Consider the following 20,298-nt stretch of genomic DNA (forward strand, 5'->3'; position numbering starts at 1 on the left):
CTTCCACTTCGATGGAGTTCCTGGGGTTCAGAGTGGATTCGATCGCACTTACACTCAATCTTCCCCTGACCAAAATCCGCGCTATCCGCAATGGGCTCCGCCATGCATTGCTACGACCGCACTTGTCGCTCCGTCACCTAACCCGTTTGATTGGACTTCTAGCCTCTTCCATTCAAGCTATCTTCCCAGCCCCCTTACACTACCGAGCCCTACAACGGCTCAAGATCGCCCACCTTCGTGCGGGTGCCTCCTATGCCGACACCATCTCCTTAGACAGGGAAACGAAGGACGAGTTGCGATGGTGGATCCAGAATCTCTCGGTCTGGAACAGCAAGGCTATCTTTGGTCCTCAACCAGACCTAGTGATAGAGTCAGACGCCAGCTTACACGATTGGGGGGCACACTGCAATGGGGTGTCCACGAGGGGTCCTTGGTCCCCGGAAGAGGCCCGTCTCCATATCAACGGGCTGGCTGGAGTTATTGGCGGGATCATTGGCGATTCACAGTTTCGCCAATGGCACCGTCACAACTTGTATCAGACTGCGGATGGACAATATCTCAGCGGTTCGATACGTCAATGGTATGGGCGGGACACGCTCTTCGGTTTTGACCAACTTGGCGAAGGATTTCTGGGAGTTCTGTCTTGCCAGGGGCATCATGGTGGTGGCGGAACATCTTCCCGGCCTCCACAATACGTTGGCGGACTGGAATTCTCGCTACATCCTGGATTCCAGCGATTGGAAGCTAGATGTGGGGGTGTTCCTGGCTTTGTCATCTCGCTGGGGTCCACTCTTTATAGATCTGTTTGCGTCCCGATTGAACGCTCAATTGCCCAGGTTCTTCAGCCGGATCCTCTCGCGGAGGCGGTAGACGCGTTCCTTCAACCTTGGGGCGGGACATTGATGTATGCATTCCCTCCGTTTGCTCTCATCCCTCGAGTCCTCCTTCAGGTTCGGCGTCAGTCGGCGGAATTGATCCTCGTCCTGCCCCTTTGGAGATCCCAGTCTTGGTTTCCGCAGATGCTGGATCTCCTAGTCGACTATCCTCTCCTCCTTCCGGATCGTCCCTCCCTTCTCCTGGACCCAGCAGGAGAGCCTCACCCACTGTTGCAGTCAGGTTCCCTTCGTCTTCTTGCATGCAGGGTCTCGGGAATTCCGGCGAGATGTTGGAAGTTTCAGAAACAACTGTCTTCCTACTGGAAAGCGCGTGAGCCCCAGGAACACGATGTGCTTATAGAGCCACTTGGGCTCGTTGGTGCGGAGAACGCAATGTGGATCCCCTTCGAGCTCCTGTGAATACCGTCTTATCCTTTTTATCCTCGCTCTACGACGCAGGGAAAGCCTATCGTACGATAAATTTGTACAGATCGTCAATCTCTTCTAGACCTGCTCGGTGAGCAGCAAACTCTTTTCCAAATTAACTCACCCGTTAAGATACTCGATGTGCGATTCCAAACGGGCAATTTTCTCACATTTTGAACAAAGATATGAAAACGGCTGTTCCAGGACTGCAGACATCAGACAAGACGTGCGCTGGACGGCGCTGTCAGTAATGGACACAACGAAAGCAAAAAATACAAAATAGTGCAGTGATAAGAAACTGATTTACTGCAGTCCCTGAATCTAAAGCCACACACTTAATACAAACACACACTGGAACTCAAACACGCGAATGCTCACAAACTCGCGTTGTTTGGCTGCTTGTAAAAGTGCAGATCTCAAACCAGATGGCTTTTTTTTTCTCTGGATTCAAAGAATAATAAACAAGGAGCTCATTAGTTATAGAGATAAGGGGGGGACATAGCAGATGAGTGGAGAAAGAGACGGCTATATTGTGCATGAGCTGTATAACAAAGATTCTTATATTCACTTGTACTATTGGTTTATGCATTGTTTATTGAAAGGTGAATTGCCCTTTAATATCCTTAATCATAGCATAGCATGGGGATCTCTGGATGACACTGTTATGGGGGGGTCTGTGGATGTCACTGTTATGGGGGATCTGTGGATGACACTGTTATGGGGGATCTGTGGATGACACTGTTATGGGGGTCTGTGGATGACACTGTTATGGGGGATCTGTGGATGACACTGTTATGGGGGCTCTGTGGATGGCACTGTTATGGGGGCTCTGTGGATGGCACTGTTATGGGGGCTCTGTGGATGGCACTGTTATGGGGGGTCTGTGGATGACACTGTTATGGGGGATCTGTGGATGACACTGTTATGGGGGTCTGTGGATGACACTGTTATGGGGGCTCTGTGGATGGCACTGTTATGGGGGCTCTGTGGATGGCACTGTTATGGGGGCTCTGTGGACGGCACTGTTATGGGGGCTCTGTGGACGGCACTGTTATGGGGGCTCTGTGGATGGCACTGTTATGGGGGATCTGTGGATTACACTGTTATGGGGGATCTGTGGATTACACTGTTATGGGGGATCTCTGGATAACACTGTTATGGGGGCACTGTTGATGTCACTGTTATGGGGGATATGTGGATGACACTGTTATGGGGGATATGTGGATGACACTGTTATGGGGATCTGTGGATGACACTGTTATGGGGGATCTGTGGATGACACTGTTATGGTGGGGTCTGTGAATGACACTGTTATGGGGGATCTGTGGATGACACTGTTATGGGGGTCTGTGAATGACACTGTTATGGGGGTGCTGTGGATGACACTGTTATGGGGGCATCTGTGGATGATACTGTTATGGGGGATCTGTAGAGGACACACTGTTATGGGGGATCTGTTGATGACACTGTTATGGGGGATCTGTGGTTGACACACTGTTATGGGAGATCTGTTGATGACACTGTTATGGGGGATCTTTGGCTGACACACTGTTATGGGGGATCTGTGGATGACACTGTTATGGGGGATCTTTGGCTGACACACTGTTATGGGAGATCTGTTGATGACACTGTTATGGGGGATCTTTGGCTGACACACTGTTATGGGGGATCTGTTGATGACACTGTTATGGGGGATCTTTGGCTGACACACTGTTATGGGGGATCTGTGGATGACACTGTTATGGGGGATCTGTGGATGACGTACTGTTATGGGGATCTGTGGTGGACACACTGTTATGGGGGATCTGTGGATGACACTGTTATGGGGGATCTGTGGATGACACTGTTATGGGGGGCATCTGTGGATGACACTGTTATGGGGGTCTGTGGATAACACTGTTATGGGGGCTCTGTGGATGACACTGTTATGGGGGATCTGTGGATGACACTGTTATGGGGGGGTCTGTGAATGACACTGTTATGGGGGATCTGTGGATGACACTGTTATGGGGGGCATCTTTGGATGACACTGTTATGGGGCATCTGTGGATGACACTGTTATAGGGGATCTGTGGATGACACTGTTATGGGGGATCTGCGGATGATGCTGTTATGGGGGATCTTTGGCTGACACACTGTTATGGGGGATCTGTTGATGACACTGTTATGGGGGATCTTTGGCTGACACACTGTTATGGGGGATCTGTGGATGACACTGTTATGGAGGATCTGTGGATGACGTACTGTTATGGGGATCTGTGGATGACACACTGTTATGGGGGATCTGTGGATGACACTGTTATGGGGGTCTGTGGATGACACTGTTATGGGGGCACTGTGGATGACACACTGTTATGGGGGATCTGTGGATGACACACTGTTATGGGGGATCTGTGGATGACACTGTTATGGGGGATCTGCGGATGATGCTGTTATGGGGGTCTGTGAATGACACTGTTATTGGTGGATCTGTGGGTGACACTGTTATGGGGGGTCTGTGAATGACACTGTTATGGGGGGTCTGTGAATGACACTGTTATGGGGGATCTGTGGATGACACTTATGGGGGGCATCTTTGGATGACACTGTAATGGGGTATCTGTGGATGACACTGTTATAGGGGATCTGTGGATGACACTGTTATGGAGGATCTGTGGATGACGTACTGTTATGGGGATCTGTGGTGGACACACTGTTATGGGGGATCTGTGGATGACACTGTTATGGGGGATCTGTGGTTGACACACTGTTATGGGGGATCTGTTGATGACACTGTTATGGGGGATCTGTGCCTGACACACTGTTATGGGGGATCTGTGGATAACGTACTATTATGGGGATCTGTGGTGGACACACTGCTATGGGGGATCTGTGGATGACACACCGTTATGGGGAGGGGTCTGTAGAGGATGCACTGTTATGGGGGGATCTGTGGATGACACTGTTATGAGGATCTGTGGATGACACACTGTTATGGGGGATCTGTGAATGACACTGTTATGGGGGATCTGTGGATGACGCACTGTTATGGGGGATCTGTGGATGACACTGTTATGGGGGATCTGTGGATGACACTGTTATGGGGGGCATCTGTGGATGATACTGTTATGGGGGATCTGTAGAGGACACACTGTTATGGGGGATCTGTTGATGACACTGTTATGGGAGATCTGTGGTTGACACACTGTTATGGGGATCTGTTGATGACACTGTTATGGGGGATCTGTGGATGACACTGTTATGGGGGATCTGTGGCTGACACACTGTTATGGGGGATCTGTGGATGACGTACTGTTATGGGGATCTGTGGTGGACACACTGTTATGGGGGATCTGTGGATGACACTGTTATGGGGGCATCAGTGGATGACACTGTTATGGGGGATCTGTGGATGACACTTTTATGGGGATCTGTGGATGACACTGTTATGGGGATCTGTGGATGACACTGTTATGTGGGACCTGTGGATGACACTGTTATGGGTGATCTGTGGATGACACTGTTATAGGGATCTGTGGATGACACTGTATGGGGATCTGTGTATGACACTGTTATGGGGGATCTGCGGATGATGCTGTTATGGGGGACCTGTGATGACACTGTTATGGGGGATCTGTGGATGACACTATTATGGGGGATCAGTGGATGACACTGTTATGGGGGGCATCTGTAGATGACACACTGTTGTGGGGGATCTGTGGATGACACCATTGTGGGGATCTGTTGATGACGCACTGTTATGGGGGATCTGTGGATGACACACTGTTATGGGGGATCTGTGGATGACACACTGTTATGGGGGATCTGTGGATGACACACTGTTATGGGGGATCTGTTGATGACGCACTGTTATGGGGGATCTGTGAATGACACACTGTTATGGGGGATCTGTTGATGACACACTGTTATGGGGGATCTGTGGATGACACGCTGTTATGGGGGATCTGTGGATGACACACTGTTATGGGGGATCTGTGGATGACACACTGTTATGGGGGATCTGTGGATGACACACTGTTATGGGGGATCTGTTGATGACACACTGTTATGGGGGATCTGTTGATGACACACTGTTATGGGGGATCTGTGAATGACACACTGTTATGGGGGATCTGTTGATGACACACTGTTATGGGGGATCTGTTGATGACACACTGTTATGGGGGATCTGTGGATGACACGCTGTTATGGGGGATCTGTGAATGACACACTGTTATGGGGGATCTGTGGATGACACGCTGTTATGGGGGATCTGTGGATGACACACTGTTATGGGGGATCTGTGGATGACACGCTGTTATGGGGGATATGTGGATGACACTGTTATGGGGGATCTGTGGATGACACACTGTTATGGGGGATCTGTGGATGACATGCTGTTATGGGAGATCTGTGGATGACGCACTGTTATGGGGGATCTGTGGATGACGCACTGTTATGGGGGATCTGTGGATGACGCACTGTTATGGGGGATCTGTGGATGACGCACTGTTATGGGGGATCTGTGGATGACGCACTGTTATGGGGATCTGTGGATGACACACTGTTATGGGGGATCTGTGGATGACGCAATGTTATGGGGGGATCTGTGTATGACACACTGTTATGGGGATCTGTGGATGACACACTGTTATGGGGGATCTGTGGATGACGCACTGTTATGGGGGGATCTGTGGATGACACCACTGTTATGGGGGATCTGTGGATGACGCACTGTTATGGGGGATCTGTGGATGACGCACTGTTATGGGGGATCTGTGGATGACACACTGTTATGGGGGATCTGTGGATGACGCACTGTTATGGGGGGATCTGTGTATGACACACTGTTTATGGGGGATCTGTGGATGACACACTGTTATGGGGGATCTGTGGATGACGCACTGTTATGGGGGATCTGTGTATGACACACTGTTATGGAGGATCTGTGGATGACGCACTGTTATGGGGGATCTGTGTATGACGCACTGTTATGGGGGATCTGTGGATGACGCACTGTTATGGGGGATCTGTGGATGACGCACTGTTATGGGGGATCTGTGTATGACGCAATGTTATGGGGGGATCTGTGTATGACAGCACTGTTATGGGGGATCTGTGTATGACACACTGTTATGGGGGATCTGTGGATGACACACTGTTATGGGGGATCTGTGGATGACATGCTGTTATGGGAGATCTGTGGATGACGCACTGTTATGGGGGATCTGTGGATGACGCACTGTTATGGGGGATCTGTGGATGACGCACTGTTATGGGGGATCTGTGGATGACGCACTGTTATGGGGGATCTGTGGATGACGCACTGTTATGGGGGATCTGTGGATGACACACTGTTATGGGGGATCTGTGGATGACGCAATGTTATGGGGGGATCTGTGTATGACACACTGTTATGGGGGATCTGTGGATGACACACTGTTATGGGGGATCTGTGGATGACGCAATGTTATGGGGGGATCTGTGTATGACACACTGTTATGGGGGATCTGTGGATGACGCACTGTTATGGGGGATCTGTGGATGACACACTGTTATGGGGGATCTGTGGATGACACACTGTTATGGGGGATCTGTGGATGACATGCTGTTATGGGAGATCTGTGGATGACGCACTGTTATGGGGGATCTGTGGATGACGCACTGTTATGGGGGATCTGTGGATGACGCACTGTTATGGGGGATCTGTGGATGACGCACTGTTATGGGGGATCTGTGGATGACGCACTGTTATGGGGGATCTGTGGATGACACACTGTTATGGGGGATCTGTGGATGACGCAATGTTATGGGGGGATCTGTGTATGACACACTGTTATGGGGGGATCTGTGGATGACACACTGTTATGGGGGATCTGTGGATGACGCAATGTTATGGGGGGATCTGTGTATGACACACTGTTATGGAGGATCTGTGGATGACGCACTGTTATGGGGGATCTGTGTATGACGCACTGTTATGGGGGATCTGTGGATGACGCACTGTTATGGGGGATCTGTGGATGACGGACACTGTTATGGGGTCTGTAAATGACCCTTATGGGGGATCTGTGGATGACACTGTTATGGGGGCTCTGTTGATGACACACTGTTATGGGGGATCTGTGGATGACACACTGTTATGGGGGATCTGTGGATGACACACTGTTATGGGGGATCTGTGGGTGACGCACTGTTATGGGGGATCTGTGGGTGACGCACTGTTATGGGGGATCTGTGGATGACGCAATGTTATGGGGGGATCTGTGTATGACACACTGTTATGGAGGATCTGTGGATGACGCACTGTTATGGGGGATCTGTGGATGACGCGCTGTTATGGGGGATCTGTGTATGACGCACTGTTATGGGGGATCTGTGGATGACGCACTGTTATGGGGGATCTGTGGATGACGGACACTGTTATGGGGTCTGTAAATGACCCTTATGGGGGATCTGTGGATGACACTGTTATGGGGGCTCTGTTGATGACACACTGTTATGGGGGATCTGTGGATGACACACTGTTATGGGGGATCTGTGGATGACACACTGTTATGGGGGATCTGTGGGTGACGCACTGTTATGGGGGATCTGTGGATGACGCACTGTTATGGGGGATCTGTGGATGACACACTGTTATGGGGGATCTGTGGATGACACACTGTTATGGGGGTCTGTGGATGACACACTGTTATGGGGGCTCTGTGGATGACACACTGCTGTGATTGAGAAGACCGGCACTTCGCAGAGATGTAAATCAAGGAAATGATTTATTGGTCACATATTATAGTTGCATAGTGACGCGTTTCAGCACTAATGTGCTTTCATCAGACTGCAAAGAAACATCTCACTTTCAAGCTTTTTATACATAAATGAAACACAAAGGAACTGACATCATCAGGAAAGCTCCTCCCCCTCATTAAACAAAAGGTCATTATAACATCAACATTTTCTAATCGAATATATCGATATTAGATAAATGGAACCCACTCTATATCATCGAAGACTTTCAATCGAAAATAGTCCAAATTTTCGATGATTAATCACGCTGGGGAAAAAGAAAATGTGTTTGTCAAAATTCGTAAGGCAGAATGCCTCATAGGAAGCGGGACACATTGTATTCAGGATTGAGACCCCTGGGTTCCATTGTTTGTAAACGATGGATCCTGTAAGCCTCTCTTTTCAATAATAATTTATTCCTCTCGCCCCCTCGACGAGGTAGCGATACCCCCTCAATAATCTGATACCTTAACTGCGAAATATTGTGTTTTTTTTCTTGAAAATGAAAGGGTATTGGAAGCAATTGGTTCTCTTTGCGGATAGTGGATTTGTGCTTACTTAGTCTGTCCTTCATTCTCATCGAGGTTTCCCCCACGTATAGTAATCCACATGGACATTTGAGAATGTAAACCACAAATCTACTATCACAGGTGAACGTGCCCCTTATTGGAATCCTCTCACCTGAATGAGGGGGGGGAGAAACATGGACCCTTTATAACGCTGGAACAATTTACGCAATTAAGACAAGGAAAAGTGCCCCGTCCAGGTGTGGATAGAATACTCTGTCCTCTTTCTATTTTATTACTTCCCACATCCGCCCGGACTATTTTGTCCCTAATATTTTCTGCCCGTTTGTAACATATCATAGGTGGCCTCTGGGACTATCTGTGGATAGGACTTAGATAGTATGTGCCAATGTTGATTGACAATAGTCCTCAGGCGTTGGGACCAGGGATGGTGTTTAATCACTGGAGGGATCCTTGTCTCCTTCTTCATCCTATCTGGCTGTATATTCTCAATTTTATTTTGCTGTGTTTTCAATAATTTGGGGGGGGGTAGCCTCGCTCCCTGAACTTATTAGTTATATCATCTAGTCGTTTTTGACACATATCCCTATCACTAACAATCCGTCTAACCCTCTGGTATTGGGAATATGGGATAGATTCCTTGATGGTTGCTGGGTGACTGCTTGGAAAGGACAGCAGACTATTCCTATCAGTTGGTTTTACAAATAAATCCGTCTGTATTTTACCTTCTTTGTCCTTAATCACCCAGGTATCCAGAAAGGAAATGTTATCAAAACTACGGTAAGTTTCAGCTCATCCCAGATGGAATTTAAACACATAGTGAATTCCGTAAGGGATCGAACGTCACCTCGCCATACGCAAAAAATATCGTCGATGAATCGATGCCGGAATATACAATGTTGATGATATAAAGGACTAGAGTAAACCAATTGACACTCAAAAAAAGCCATATACGTATTTGCGTATGGCGGTGAGACGTTCGATCCCATCGCGGTCCCACAGCACTGCTGATAAAAGGAGTCTTAGGGCTCTTTCACACCTGGGTTATTTTCTTCCGGCATAGAGTTCTGTCGTCGGGGCTCTATGCCGGAAGAATCCTGATCAGTTTTATCCCCATGCATTCTGAATGGAGTGAAATCCGTTCAGGATGCATCAGGACGTCTTCAGTTCCGGAACGGAACGTTTTTTGGCCGGAGAAAATACTGCAGCATGCTGCGCTTTTTGCTCCGGCCAAAAATCCTGAAGACTTGCCGCAAGGCCGGATCCGGAATTAATGCCCATTGAAAGGCATTGATCCGGATCCGGCCTTAAGCTAAACGTCGTTTCGGCGCATTGCCGGATACGACGTTTAGCTTTCTCTGAATGGTTACCATGGCTGCCGGGACGCTAAAGTCCTGGCAGCCATGGTAAAGTGTAGCGGGGAGCGGGGGAGCAGCATACTTACCGTCCGTGCGGCTCCCGGGGCGCTCCAGAGTGACGTCAGGGCGCCCCACGCGCATGGATCACGTCATCCATGCGCATGGGGCGCTCTGACGTCATTCTGAAGCGCCCCGGGAGCCGCACGGACGGTAAGTATACCGCTCCCCCGCTCCCCACTACTACTATGGCAACCAGGACTTTAATAGCGTCCTGGCTGCCATAGTAACACTGAAAGCATTTTGAAGACGGATCCGTCTTCAAATGCTTTCAGTACACTTGCGTTTTTCCGGATCCGGCGTGTAATTCCGGCAAGTGGAGTACACGCCGGATCCGGACAACGCAAGTGTGAAAGAGGCCTTAAAACAAAAAATAATTTTGCTCAAGAACTATCTTCAGGAGTTCCAGAAAACATTCCCTTTCTGCCTCTTTATATGTACTTGTGCCTAAGAGACCCGCGACTGCATTGATTCCTTTTTCATGTATGATAGATGTATAAAGACTGCACACGTCAAGAGGGACAAATGTGCAGCCTTCATCCCCCTGGAGAGAGCTGATTTCGGACAGAAAGTGGCCAGTATCACGAATATAAGACGGGGCTTGTTTGGTTAAAGGGGTTAATACCCTCTCAAGAAGAATAGCAGGATTCGAGAGAATGGAGTCGGTGGACGCCACAATCGGGCGACCTGGAGGATGAACAAGTGACTTATGCACTTTTGGCAAAGTATAAAACACCGGGGTAATCGGATGTTGATTTATGAGAAAGTCCCCCAATTTGGCGTCCACCACTCCATTCTCTTTAGCATTATCTACCACTCTCTGTAGAATTTCTTTAATACGGTAGACTGGATCGCTTTGTAGTATTTTATAAGTGCTACTATCCTGTAATTGTTGTAAAATTTCATTGACATAATATTCTTTATCCAAAATAACGATGCCCCCCCCCTCCCCCCCTTATCAGCAAGTTTAATTATTAAAGATTCTCCTTTAACAGATAATCAAGGGCATGTTTCTCCTCCCCAGGTGAGTTATGATGTAGATGCAACTTTCCCTGTTTGCACTGTTGCAACAATTTATCCACATCACTTTTCACTAAATCAGGCATCTCAAACGGCGACCCTCCAGCTGTTGCAAAACTACAAATCCCACAATGCCATGCTGTAGGCTGATACCTGTAGGCTGTCCGGGCATGCTGGGAGTTGTAGTTTTGCAACAGCTGGAGGGCCGCAGTTTGAGATCCCTGCACTAAATTAACAAAGGTCTCAACTGGATGATATGTTCTCGGTGGTGTATAGTTACTTTTTACTCTCAGGTTAAACTGCTTAACGGTTAACATTCTAGTAGGAGAACTACCATCCACCTGTTCCACATTATATTGAGCGGTAGCTTCATCGCCACCAAATTGAGCTTTTAAACGCAAATTACGAAAAAAACTATGTAAGTCCGTATCCAAGGTGAACGTATCAAAGTTCCCGGTCGGGCTAAAGGATAAGCCCTTTTTCAATAAGTTCATCTGGGCAGGACTGAGGCTCTTAGATGATAAATTCAACACTAAGTTTTGTCCCGTGACCGCGTTTTCCTCAGAGCGTCTGCCTCGCCGATGATGACGGCCGGCTCCCGGGTATTGGCTTTGGTCTTCTTGTACGGCGTTGGTGAGAACCACCTGAAGTTTCGCTGCCGGACCCCGATGATATAGAACCGGTTTGACGAATTCTTGGACGTGACGTAGGAGTTGCAGTACCAGAAGCATCCTGCCATCTGTAGGCCCGATGGGATGTATAATCCTCTGTGTCTCGCAGGTATTTCAATCTCTTGGTCTGTTCGATCTTGCTCCTTCATTCGGTACATTGTTTCTCCAAATTTTCTTGTAAAATTGTATATTCGTCAGATTTTAAATGATCTCTCAGCTGTTCTTTTATAGCTGCAATATTGGCATTACATTCAGTGATGGAAATGGATAAATGTTCAAGTGTCAGGACTATGAGGTCCAATGAACACTTATTGAGGATATTTGCAAAACGGGTGCAATAGTCCACTTTATCACAAAAGAGGGGGATGAAGGCTGCACATTTGTCCCTCTTGACGTGTGCAGTCTTTATACATCTATCATACATGAAAAAGGAATCGATGCAGTCGCGGGTCTCTTAGGCACAAGTACATATAAAGAGGCAGAAAGGGAATGTTTTCTGAAACTCCTGAAGATAGTTCTTGAGCAAAATTATTTTTAGTTTTAAGACTCCTTTTATCAGCAGTGCTGTGGGACCGCGATGGGATCGAACGTCGCACCGCCATACGCAAATACGTATATGGCTTTTTTTGAGTGTCAATTGGTTTACTCTAGTCCTTTATATCATCAACATTGTATATTCTGGCATCGATTCATCGACGATATTTTTTGCGTATGGCGAGGCAACGTCCGATCCCTTACGGAATTCACTATGTATTTAAATTCCATCTGGGATGAGCTGAAAGTTGCCATAGTTTTGATAACATTTCCTTTCTGGATACCTGGGTGATTAAGGACAAAGAAGGTAAAATACAGACGGATTTATTTGTAAAACCAACGGATAGGAATAGTTTGCTGTCCTTTTCAAGCAGTCACCATTAAGGAATCTATCCCATATTCACAATACCAGAGGGTTAGACGGATTGTTAGTGATAAGGATATGTGTCAAATAAGACTAGATGATATGACTAATAAGTTCAGGGAGCGAGGTTACCCCCCCCCCCCCGCCCCGCCGAATTATTGAAAACACAGCGAGATAAAATTGAGACTATACAGCCAGATAGGATTAAGAAGGATACAAGGATCCCTCCAGTGATTAAATACCATCCCTGGTCCAAACGCCTGAGGGCTTGTCACGGAATGTGTACAGGTAACAAGGCAAAACAACATGCATAAATGTCTCGCTGGATCCAAAAGCTAAGGAACGAAAGGGAGACCCCTGTAGAAGACCTGGCACTTTCCCTGGCTGCTCAGCCTATGCATAGATCCGAATTGTGGAGGTTTGCATATCCACGAACCTTGACTATAAAGCCCTGAGCACCCTACAATAGTGAGGGGACACGACCACCGGCTCCCTACACCAGACACGGAGGGAGTCAGGGTCACCTGGGATCCAGCAAACAGAAAATAACAGATAACAGTGTAACACTTAACTTTGTGGAGGAGAGGAGAACCAGATGGGCAAGCACACATACTCCAGGAAGAAATATAAGCCGCCCAGAAAAGCATTCTGGGGAAGAATTTAAAGGGAAACAATTAGTCCAACACATAACAGCTGAGAGACGCTAATGAGAGGAGGAGCTGAATACCACAACACAGAACTCAAGGAGGAGGTTCTGAAAGGCCTCTGTCAGAGCTTCTCAGCTGTCTGGTTGTGACAGTACCCCTCCCTCTACGAGTGGACTCCGGACACTCAGAACCCACCTTCTCAGGATGGGACCTATGGAAAGCCTTGATGAGACGAGAGGCCTTAATGTCCGTCACTGGGACCCACATCCTCTCCTCAGGACCATACCCCTCCCAGTGAACAAGGTACTGAAGAGAACCGCGGACAAGACGAGAATCCACAATCCTAGAGACCTGAAATTCAAGATTCCCATCAACCATAATCGGAGGAGGAGGCAAAGGCGAGGGTACAATGGGTTGAACATAAGGTTTCAATAAGGACTTATGAAAAACATTATGGATCTTCCAAGTCTGAGGAAGATCAAGACGGTATGCAACAGGATTGATGACAGACAGGATTTTGTAAGGCCCAATAAACCTAGGACCCAACTTCCAGGAGGGAACCTTCAATTTGATATTCTTGGTAGACAACCACACCAGATCACCAACATTCAGGTCCGGACCAAGCACACGTCTCTTATCAGCCACACGCTTATATCTCTCACTCATGCTCTTTAGATTATCTTGAATCTTTTGCCAAATAGATGACAAAGACGAGGAGAATCTGTCCTCATCAGGTAAACCAGAAGACCCCTCTCCCGAGAAAGTCCCAAACTGTGGATGAAACCCATATGCACCAAAAAATGGTGACTTATCAGAGGACTCCTGACGACGGTTATTTAAAGCAAACTCAGCAAGGGACAAAAAAGAACACCAATCCTCTTGATTCTCCGCCACAAAACAGCGCAGATATGTCTCCAGATTCTGATTGACGCGCTCTGTCTGGCCATTCGACTGCGGGTGGAAAGCAGAAGAGAATGACAACCGAACCCCCAAGCGAGAACAGAAAGCCTTCCAGAATCTGGAAACAAACTGCGTGCCCCTATCAGAGACTATGTCTGAAGGAATACCGTGCAATTTGACAATGTGATCAACAAATGCCTGCGCCAGCGTCTTAGCATTGGGCAAACCAGGAAAAGGGATGAAATGCACCATTTTGCTAAAACGGTCCACCACCACCAGAATCACAGTCTTCCCCGAGGAACGAGGCAGGTCCGTGATAAAGTCCATGGACAGATGTGTCCAAGGACGGGAAGGAATGGGTAAGGGAAGGAGAGGACCTGATGGCCGTGAATGAGGGACTTTGGCACGAGCGCAAGTCTCGCAGGCTGCCACAAAACCCTCAACCGACTTACGAAGCGCAGGCCACCAGAATCTCCGAGCGATGAGATCCAGTGTGGCTCTTACCCCCGGGTGCCCAGCAAGGACCGTATCGTGGTGTTCTTTAAAAATCTTGTGTCTTAAAGCGAGAGGCACAAACAACCTCCCAGGAGGACAAAGATCAGGAGCCTCTGACTGGGCTGCCTGCACCTCTGCCTCCAATTCAGGAAAAAGAGCAGAGACCACCACACCTTCAGCCAAAATGGGACCCGGGTCTTCAAAATTCCCGCCTCCCGGAAAACAACGTGACAGGGCATCTGCCTTCACATTCTTAACTCCAGGGCGGAACGTGACAACAAAATTAAACCTAGAAAAGAACAACGACCATCTGGCCTGTCTCGGGTTCAGACGCTTGGCTGACTCCAAGTAGGCCAGATTTTTATAGTCAGTAAATACGGTAATAGGGTGTCTGGCTCCCTCTAGCCAATGGCGCCATTCCTCAAAAGCCAACTTGATGGCCAACAATTCCCTATCTCCCACATCGTAATTTCTCTCTGCGGAGGAGAGTTTTCTTGAGAAAAAGGCACACGGTCGCCAATTGGCAGGAGAGGAACCCTGAGACAAGACCGCCCCCACACCCACCTCAGAAGCATCAACCTCAACTATGAAGGGTAACGAAACATCAGGTTGCACCAAGATGGGAGCGGAAGCAAAACTCTCCTTGATATCAGAAAAAGCCTTACGCGCCTCTACTGACCAAGAAGAAAAATCTACCCCCTTTCTGGTCATATCAGTGAGTGGTTTAACAATAGAAGAATAATTCAAGATGAACTTCCTGTAATAATTGGCAAAGCCCAAAAAACGCATCAGCGCCTTTTGATTCTCAGGAAGCTCCCACTCAAGCACAACGCGGACCTTCTCTGGGTCCATGCGAAAACCAGAAGCGGAGAGAAGAAACCCCAGAAATTGAATTTCTGGAACCGCAAACACACATTTTTCCAGTTTCGCATATAATTTATTCTCCCGCAGGATGAGCAAGACCTGACGTAAATGTTCCTTATGAGTTTTGAAATCGGGAGAAAAAATCAAAATGTCATCCAAATACACCAATACAAATTTTCCCATCAAATGATAAAAAATGCTGTTCACGAAATGCTGGAAAACGGCTGGGGCATTCATCAAACCAAAAGGCATAACCAAGTTTTCAAAATGGCCCTCAGGGGTATTGAAGGCCGTCTTCCATTCGTCCCCTTCTCTGACCCTGACCAGGTTGTATGCCCCTCTTAGATCTAATTTGGAAAAGACTTTAGCCCCAACAACCTGGTTAAATAGGTCCGGGATCAGAGGAAGCGGATAAGGGTCACGAATTGTGATATTGTTCAGCTCCCTGAAATCCAGACAAGGTCTTAAAGAACCATCTTTTTTCTTAACAAAGAATAAACTAGCGGCAACAGGTGACTTCGAGGGTCGTATGTGTCCCTTTCTCAGACTCTCAGAGATATAAGCACGCATAGCGATCCTTTCAGGTTGGGAAAGATTGTATAAACGAGATTTAGGCAGCTTGGCGTCTGGGATGAGATTAATAGGGCAATCGTACTCCCTGTGCGGGGGCAAATCCTGAACCCCACTCTCAGAGAAGACATCCGAAAATTCAGAGAGAAAAGATGGTATAGTCTTAGTAGCAACCTCAGAAACAGATGTCATGAGGCAATTCTCTCTGCAAAAGTCACTCCAACCATTTATTTGCCTCGCTTGCCAATCAATGGTGGGGTTATGCTTAGTGAGCCAGGGCAGCCCCAACACCAGAGGGGTGTGCAAACCGCTAAGGACGAAACATGACACATCCTCAACATGAGCATCACTCACAATTAAACGGATATTGTGAACTATGCCCTTTAATGATTTCTGAGAAAGTGGAGCGGAATCGATAGCAAATACAGGAATATCCTTTCTCAAAGCGCACACCTGGAAACCATGAGTTATCGCAAAGTGATTATCAATGAGATTGACCGCTGCTCCACTATCCACAAAAATCTCACAAAAAATGTTCTTGCTCTCTAGCGCCACCCTAGCCGGCAGGACAAAACGGGAACTACAAGCAAACGGAAAATCTTCAATTTCCGCCTCAACCCTGCCAATAGTAACAGACGGAACATCTTTCAAAGATTTTTTCCTCTTTGTTTCTTTGTTATACCCAGAGAACTGCCTGAATCTCCTAGAGGGACAAATATTTGCCAAATGATTAATACCTCCACAACAAAAACAAACCCTCCCATGCGGGCTGAATCTTCTATTGTCAGAAGCAATCAACCCCAGCTGCATGGGCTCCTGCTCAGAAGGGGCTGACAGCGACTGAGACCCCTGCGCAGAGAATGGGACCGCTGCACAGTCCTGGGACCGAGTATGACAGGAAGGAGAGATCTCTCCTCTCTCTCTAAGACGCCTGTCAATACGAACGGCCTGAGACATAGCAGAGTCCAAAGAAATAGGCCTTTCATGAAAGGCAAATGCATCTTTCAATCCCTCTGAAAGACCATGGCAAAATTGACTTCGGAGTGCAGCATCATTCCAACCAGTATCAGCTGCCCATCTCCGAAATTCTGAGCAGTATATTTCTGCGGATTGTTTATCCTGGCATAGGAGACGTAGTCTAGACTCCGCCAGAGCAATACGATCCGGATCATCATATATCTGACCCAGGGCTAAAAAGAATTCATCCACTGAACGGAGGGGCCGTGCCCCCTCCGGCAGCGAAAAGGCCCAGGACTGAGCGTTACCTCTGAGCAGCGATATAATGATCCCCACCCTCCGTTCCTCATCTCCAGAGGAAAGGGGAAGAAGGCGAAAATGGAGTTTGCAAGCCTCTCTAAAACGCACAAAATTCTCACTACCCCCGGAGAACGTATCCGGGAGCGAGATCTTAGGCTCAGAACAAACTCCATGAACGCAAGCTGAACCGGTCACTTGAAGCTGAGAAAAAGTCTTACGGAGATCTGCTACCTCCAATGAAAGACCCTGGAAGCGTTCAGCCAAAAGTGAAACCGGATCCATGCTTAAGACGGTTTTGGCGGCTTATAATGTCACGGACGGTGTACAGGAAACAAGACAAAGCAACATGCATATATGACTCACTGGATCCAAAAGCTAAGGAACGAAAGGGAGACCCCTGTAGAAGACCTGGCACTTTCCCTGGCTGCTCAGCCTATGCATAGATCCGAATGGTGGAGGTATGCATATCCACGAACCTTGACTATAAAGCCCTGAGCACCCTACAATAGTGAGGGGACACGACCACCGGCTCCCTACACAAGACACGGAGGGAGTCAGGGTCACCTGGGATCCAGCAAACAGAAAATAACAGATAACAGTATAACACTTAACTTTGTGGAGGAGAGGAGAACCAGATGGGCATGCACACATACTCCAGGAAGAAATATAAGCCGCCCAGAAAAGCCTTCTGGGGAAGAATTTAAAGGGAAACAATTAGTCCAACACATAACAGCTGAGAGACGCTAATGAGAGGAGGAGCTGAATACCACAACACAGAACTCAAGGAGGAGGTTCTGAAAGGCCTCTGTCAGAGCTTCTCAGCTGTCTGGTTGTGACAGGGCTATTGTCAATCAACATTGGCATATACTATCTAAGTCCTATCCACAGATAGTCCCAGAGGCCGCCTATGATATGTTACAAACGGGCAGAAAATATTAGGGACAAAATAGTCCGGGCGGATGTGGGAAGTAACAAAATAGAAAGAGGACAGAGTATTCTATCCACACCTAGACGGGGCACTTTTCCTTGTCTTAATTGCGTAAATTGTTCCAGCGTTATAAAGGGTCCATGTTTCTCCCCCCCTCATTCAGGTGAGAGGATTCCAATAAGGGGCACGTTCACCTGTGATAGTAGATTTGTGGTTTACATTCTCAAATGTCCATGTGGATTACTATACGTGGGGGAAACCTCGATGAGAATGAAGGACAGACTAAGTAAGCACAAATCCACTATCCGCAAAGAGAACCAATTGCTTCCAATACCCTTTCATTTTCAAGAAAAAAAACACAATATTTCGCAGTTAATGTATCAGATTATTGAGGGGGCGAGAGGAATAAATTATTATTGAAAAGAGAGGCTTACAGGATCCATCGTTTACAAACAATGGAACCCAGGGGTCTCAATCGTGAATACAATGTGTCCCGCTTCCTATGAGGCATTCTGCCTTACGAATTTTGACAAACACATTTTCTTTTTTCCGCAGCGTGATTAATCATCGAAAATGTGGACTATTTTCGATTGAAAATCTTTGATGATATAGAGTGGGTTCGATTTATCTAATATCGATATATTCGATTAGAATATGTTGATGTTATAATGACCTTTTGTTTAATGAGGGGGAGGAGCTTCCCTGATGATGTCAGTTCCTTTGTGTTTCATTTATGTATAAAAAGCTTGAAAGTGAGATGTTTCTTTGCAGTCTGATGAAAGCACATTAGTGCTGAAACGCGTCACTATGCAACTATAATATGTGACCAATAAATCATTTCCTTGATTTACATCTCTGCGAAGTGCCGGTCTTCTCAATTACAACGTTTGTTTGGACGCCATTCCACGGACACGTGCACTGCTAACTAAAAAGGTAGCGCCGCCCTGCTTTCTACTAGACACTGTTGTGGGGGATCTGTGGATGACACACTGTTATTGGGGGGGTCTGTAGAGGTTGCACTGTTATGGGGGTGCACATATGGAAACATGTATACAATGTACCGGATATCTGAAGAGTCCAGAATTTGTAGATGTTTCCTGATCCAACCATAGATATCGTACACGTATAATTTCCAGCGTCTCCGGGTCGGGCGTCTCTTATCTGCAGTGCGGGGGGCATCTGTGCGCTCCGGAAGGAGATTCTGGGGTCTGTGAAGTTGGATGTATTCTTATTGCCGTCTGATACATAATGCAGAGAGTGCGCCCCGTCTTCTCTCCTCCATATGACTAATGTCACGTCTGACAAGGTTCTGGTTCTGTTGGACTCATCTGAGCAGCTGAAGGTCACGGTGTCCCCAGCGGAGACTGAAACAACCTGGGAGGAGGACTGGACCCGAGAGGAGGAGGAGGACGCTGTAAGAGAAGATAAGATCATTATGAGATCGACAATGGATGTAATAACCCAAAATGTAACAAAATGTATCAACGGAGATTAGGATTTAAAGGAGCAGTGCAGATTAGATGACATAGGCTATCATTGTACCCCTGCCCTAGTGTCAAACACTACATTGCCCATCATGTTCTACCAGGCCGTCCACAAATAATAGGGGACATGTCACTGCAGTACCAGCCGCTATTCAGGATTTGACATAGGTACGACCCCCCAACACTGGAAAGACAAACGTGCGCTGTGTGGGAAACACAGAAGGGACAAGGGAACGGCCCAAATATCAGTGTCAGCCAAAGTGTTCACAGCGCAGTGTCAGTCACACTGCCCCTACATCAGTGTAGCTATAGTAGTGCCATCCACTATGTCCCCATAGCAGTGCCAGGCAGACTACCCCACTTAGTGCTTCCACATAACAATGCCATCCTGTTGCCCCATAACAGTGACAAACACACTACCTTCATAGCAGTGCCAACCACTGTGCCCCCATAGCAATACCAGACATACAGCAACACATAGCACTGTCCTCATTGTAGTGCCAGTGTCCCAAAAAATGCCAGCCACAGTGCCACCATAACAGTGCAACCAACTGCTATC

General features: G+C 47.5%; 1 protein-coding gene across 2 annotated transcripts in view; it reads right to left on the reverse strand.

The window, feature by feature from the left end:
• Nucleotides 1–20,298, reverse strand: part of LOC122930636 — a 51,724-nt gene that overhangs the window by 12,815 nt on the left and 18,611 nt on the right. For both annotated transcript variants that reach the window (XM_044284147.1, XM_044284146.1), the window contains one exon: nucleotides 19,317–19,667. In XM_044284147.1, coding sequence (XP_044140082.1) covers nucleotides 19,317–19,667 — 351 coding nt within the window. The remainder of the gene's footprint in view (nucleotides 1–19,316; nucleotides 19,668–20,298) is intronic.

The sequence above is a fragment of the Bufo gargarizans genome, chromosome 3, assembly GCF_014858855.1.
Source record: "Bufo gargarizans isolate SCDJY-AF-19 chromosome 3, ASM1485885v1, whole genome shotgun sequence".
Lineage (NCBI taxonomy): Eukaryota > Metazoa > Chordata > Amphibia > Anura > Bufonidae > Bufo > Bufo gargarizans.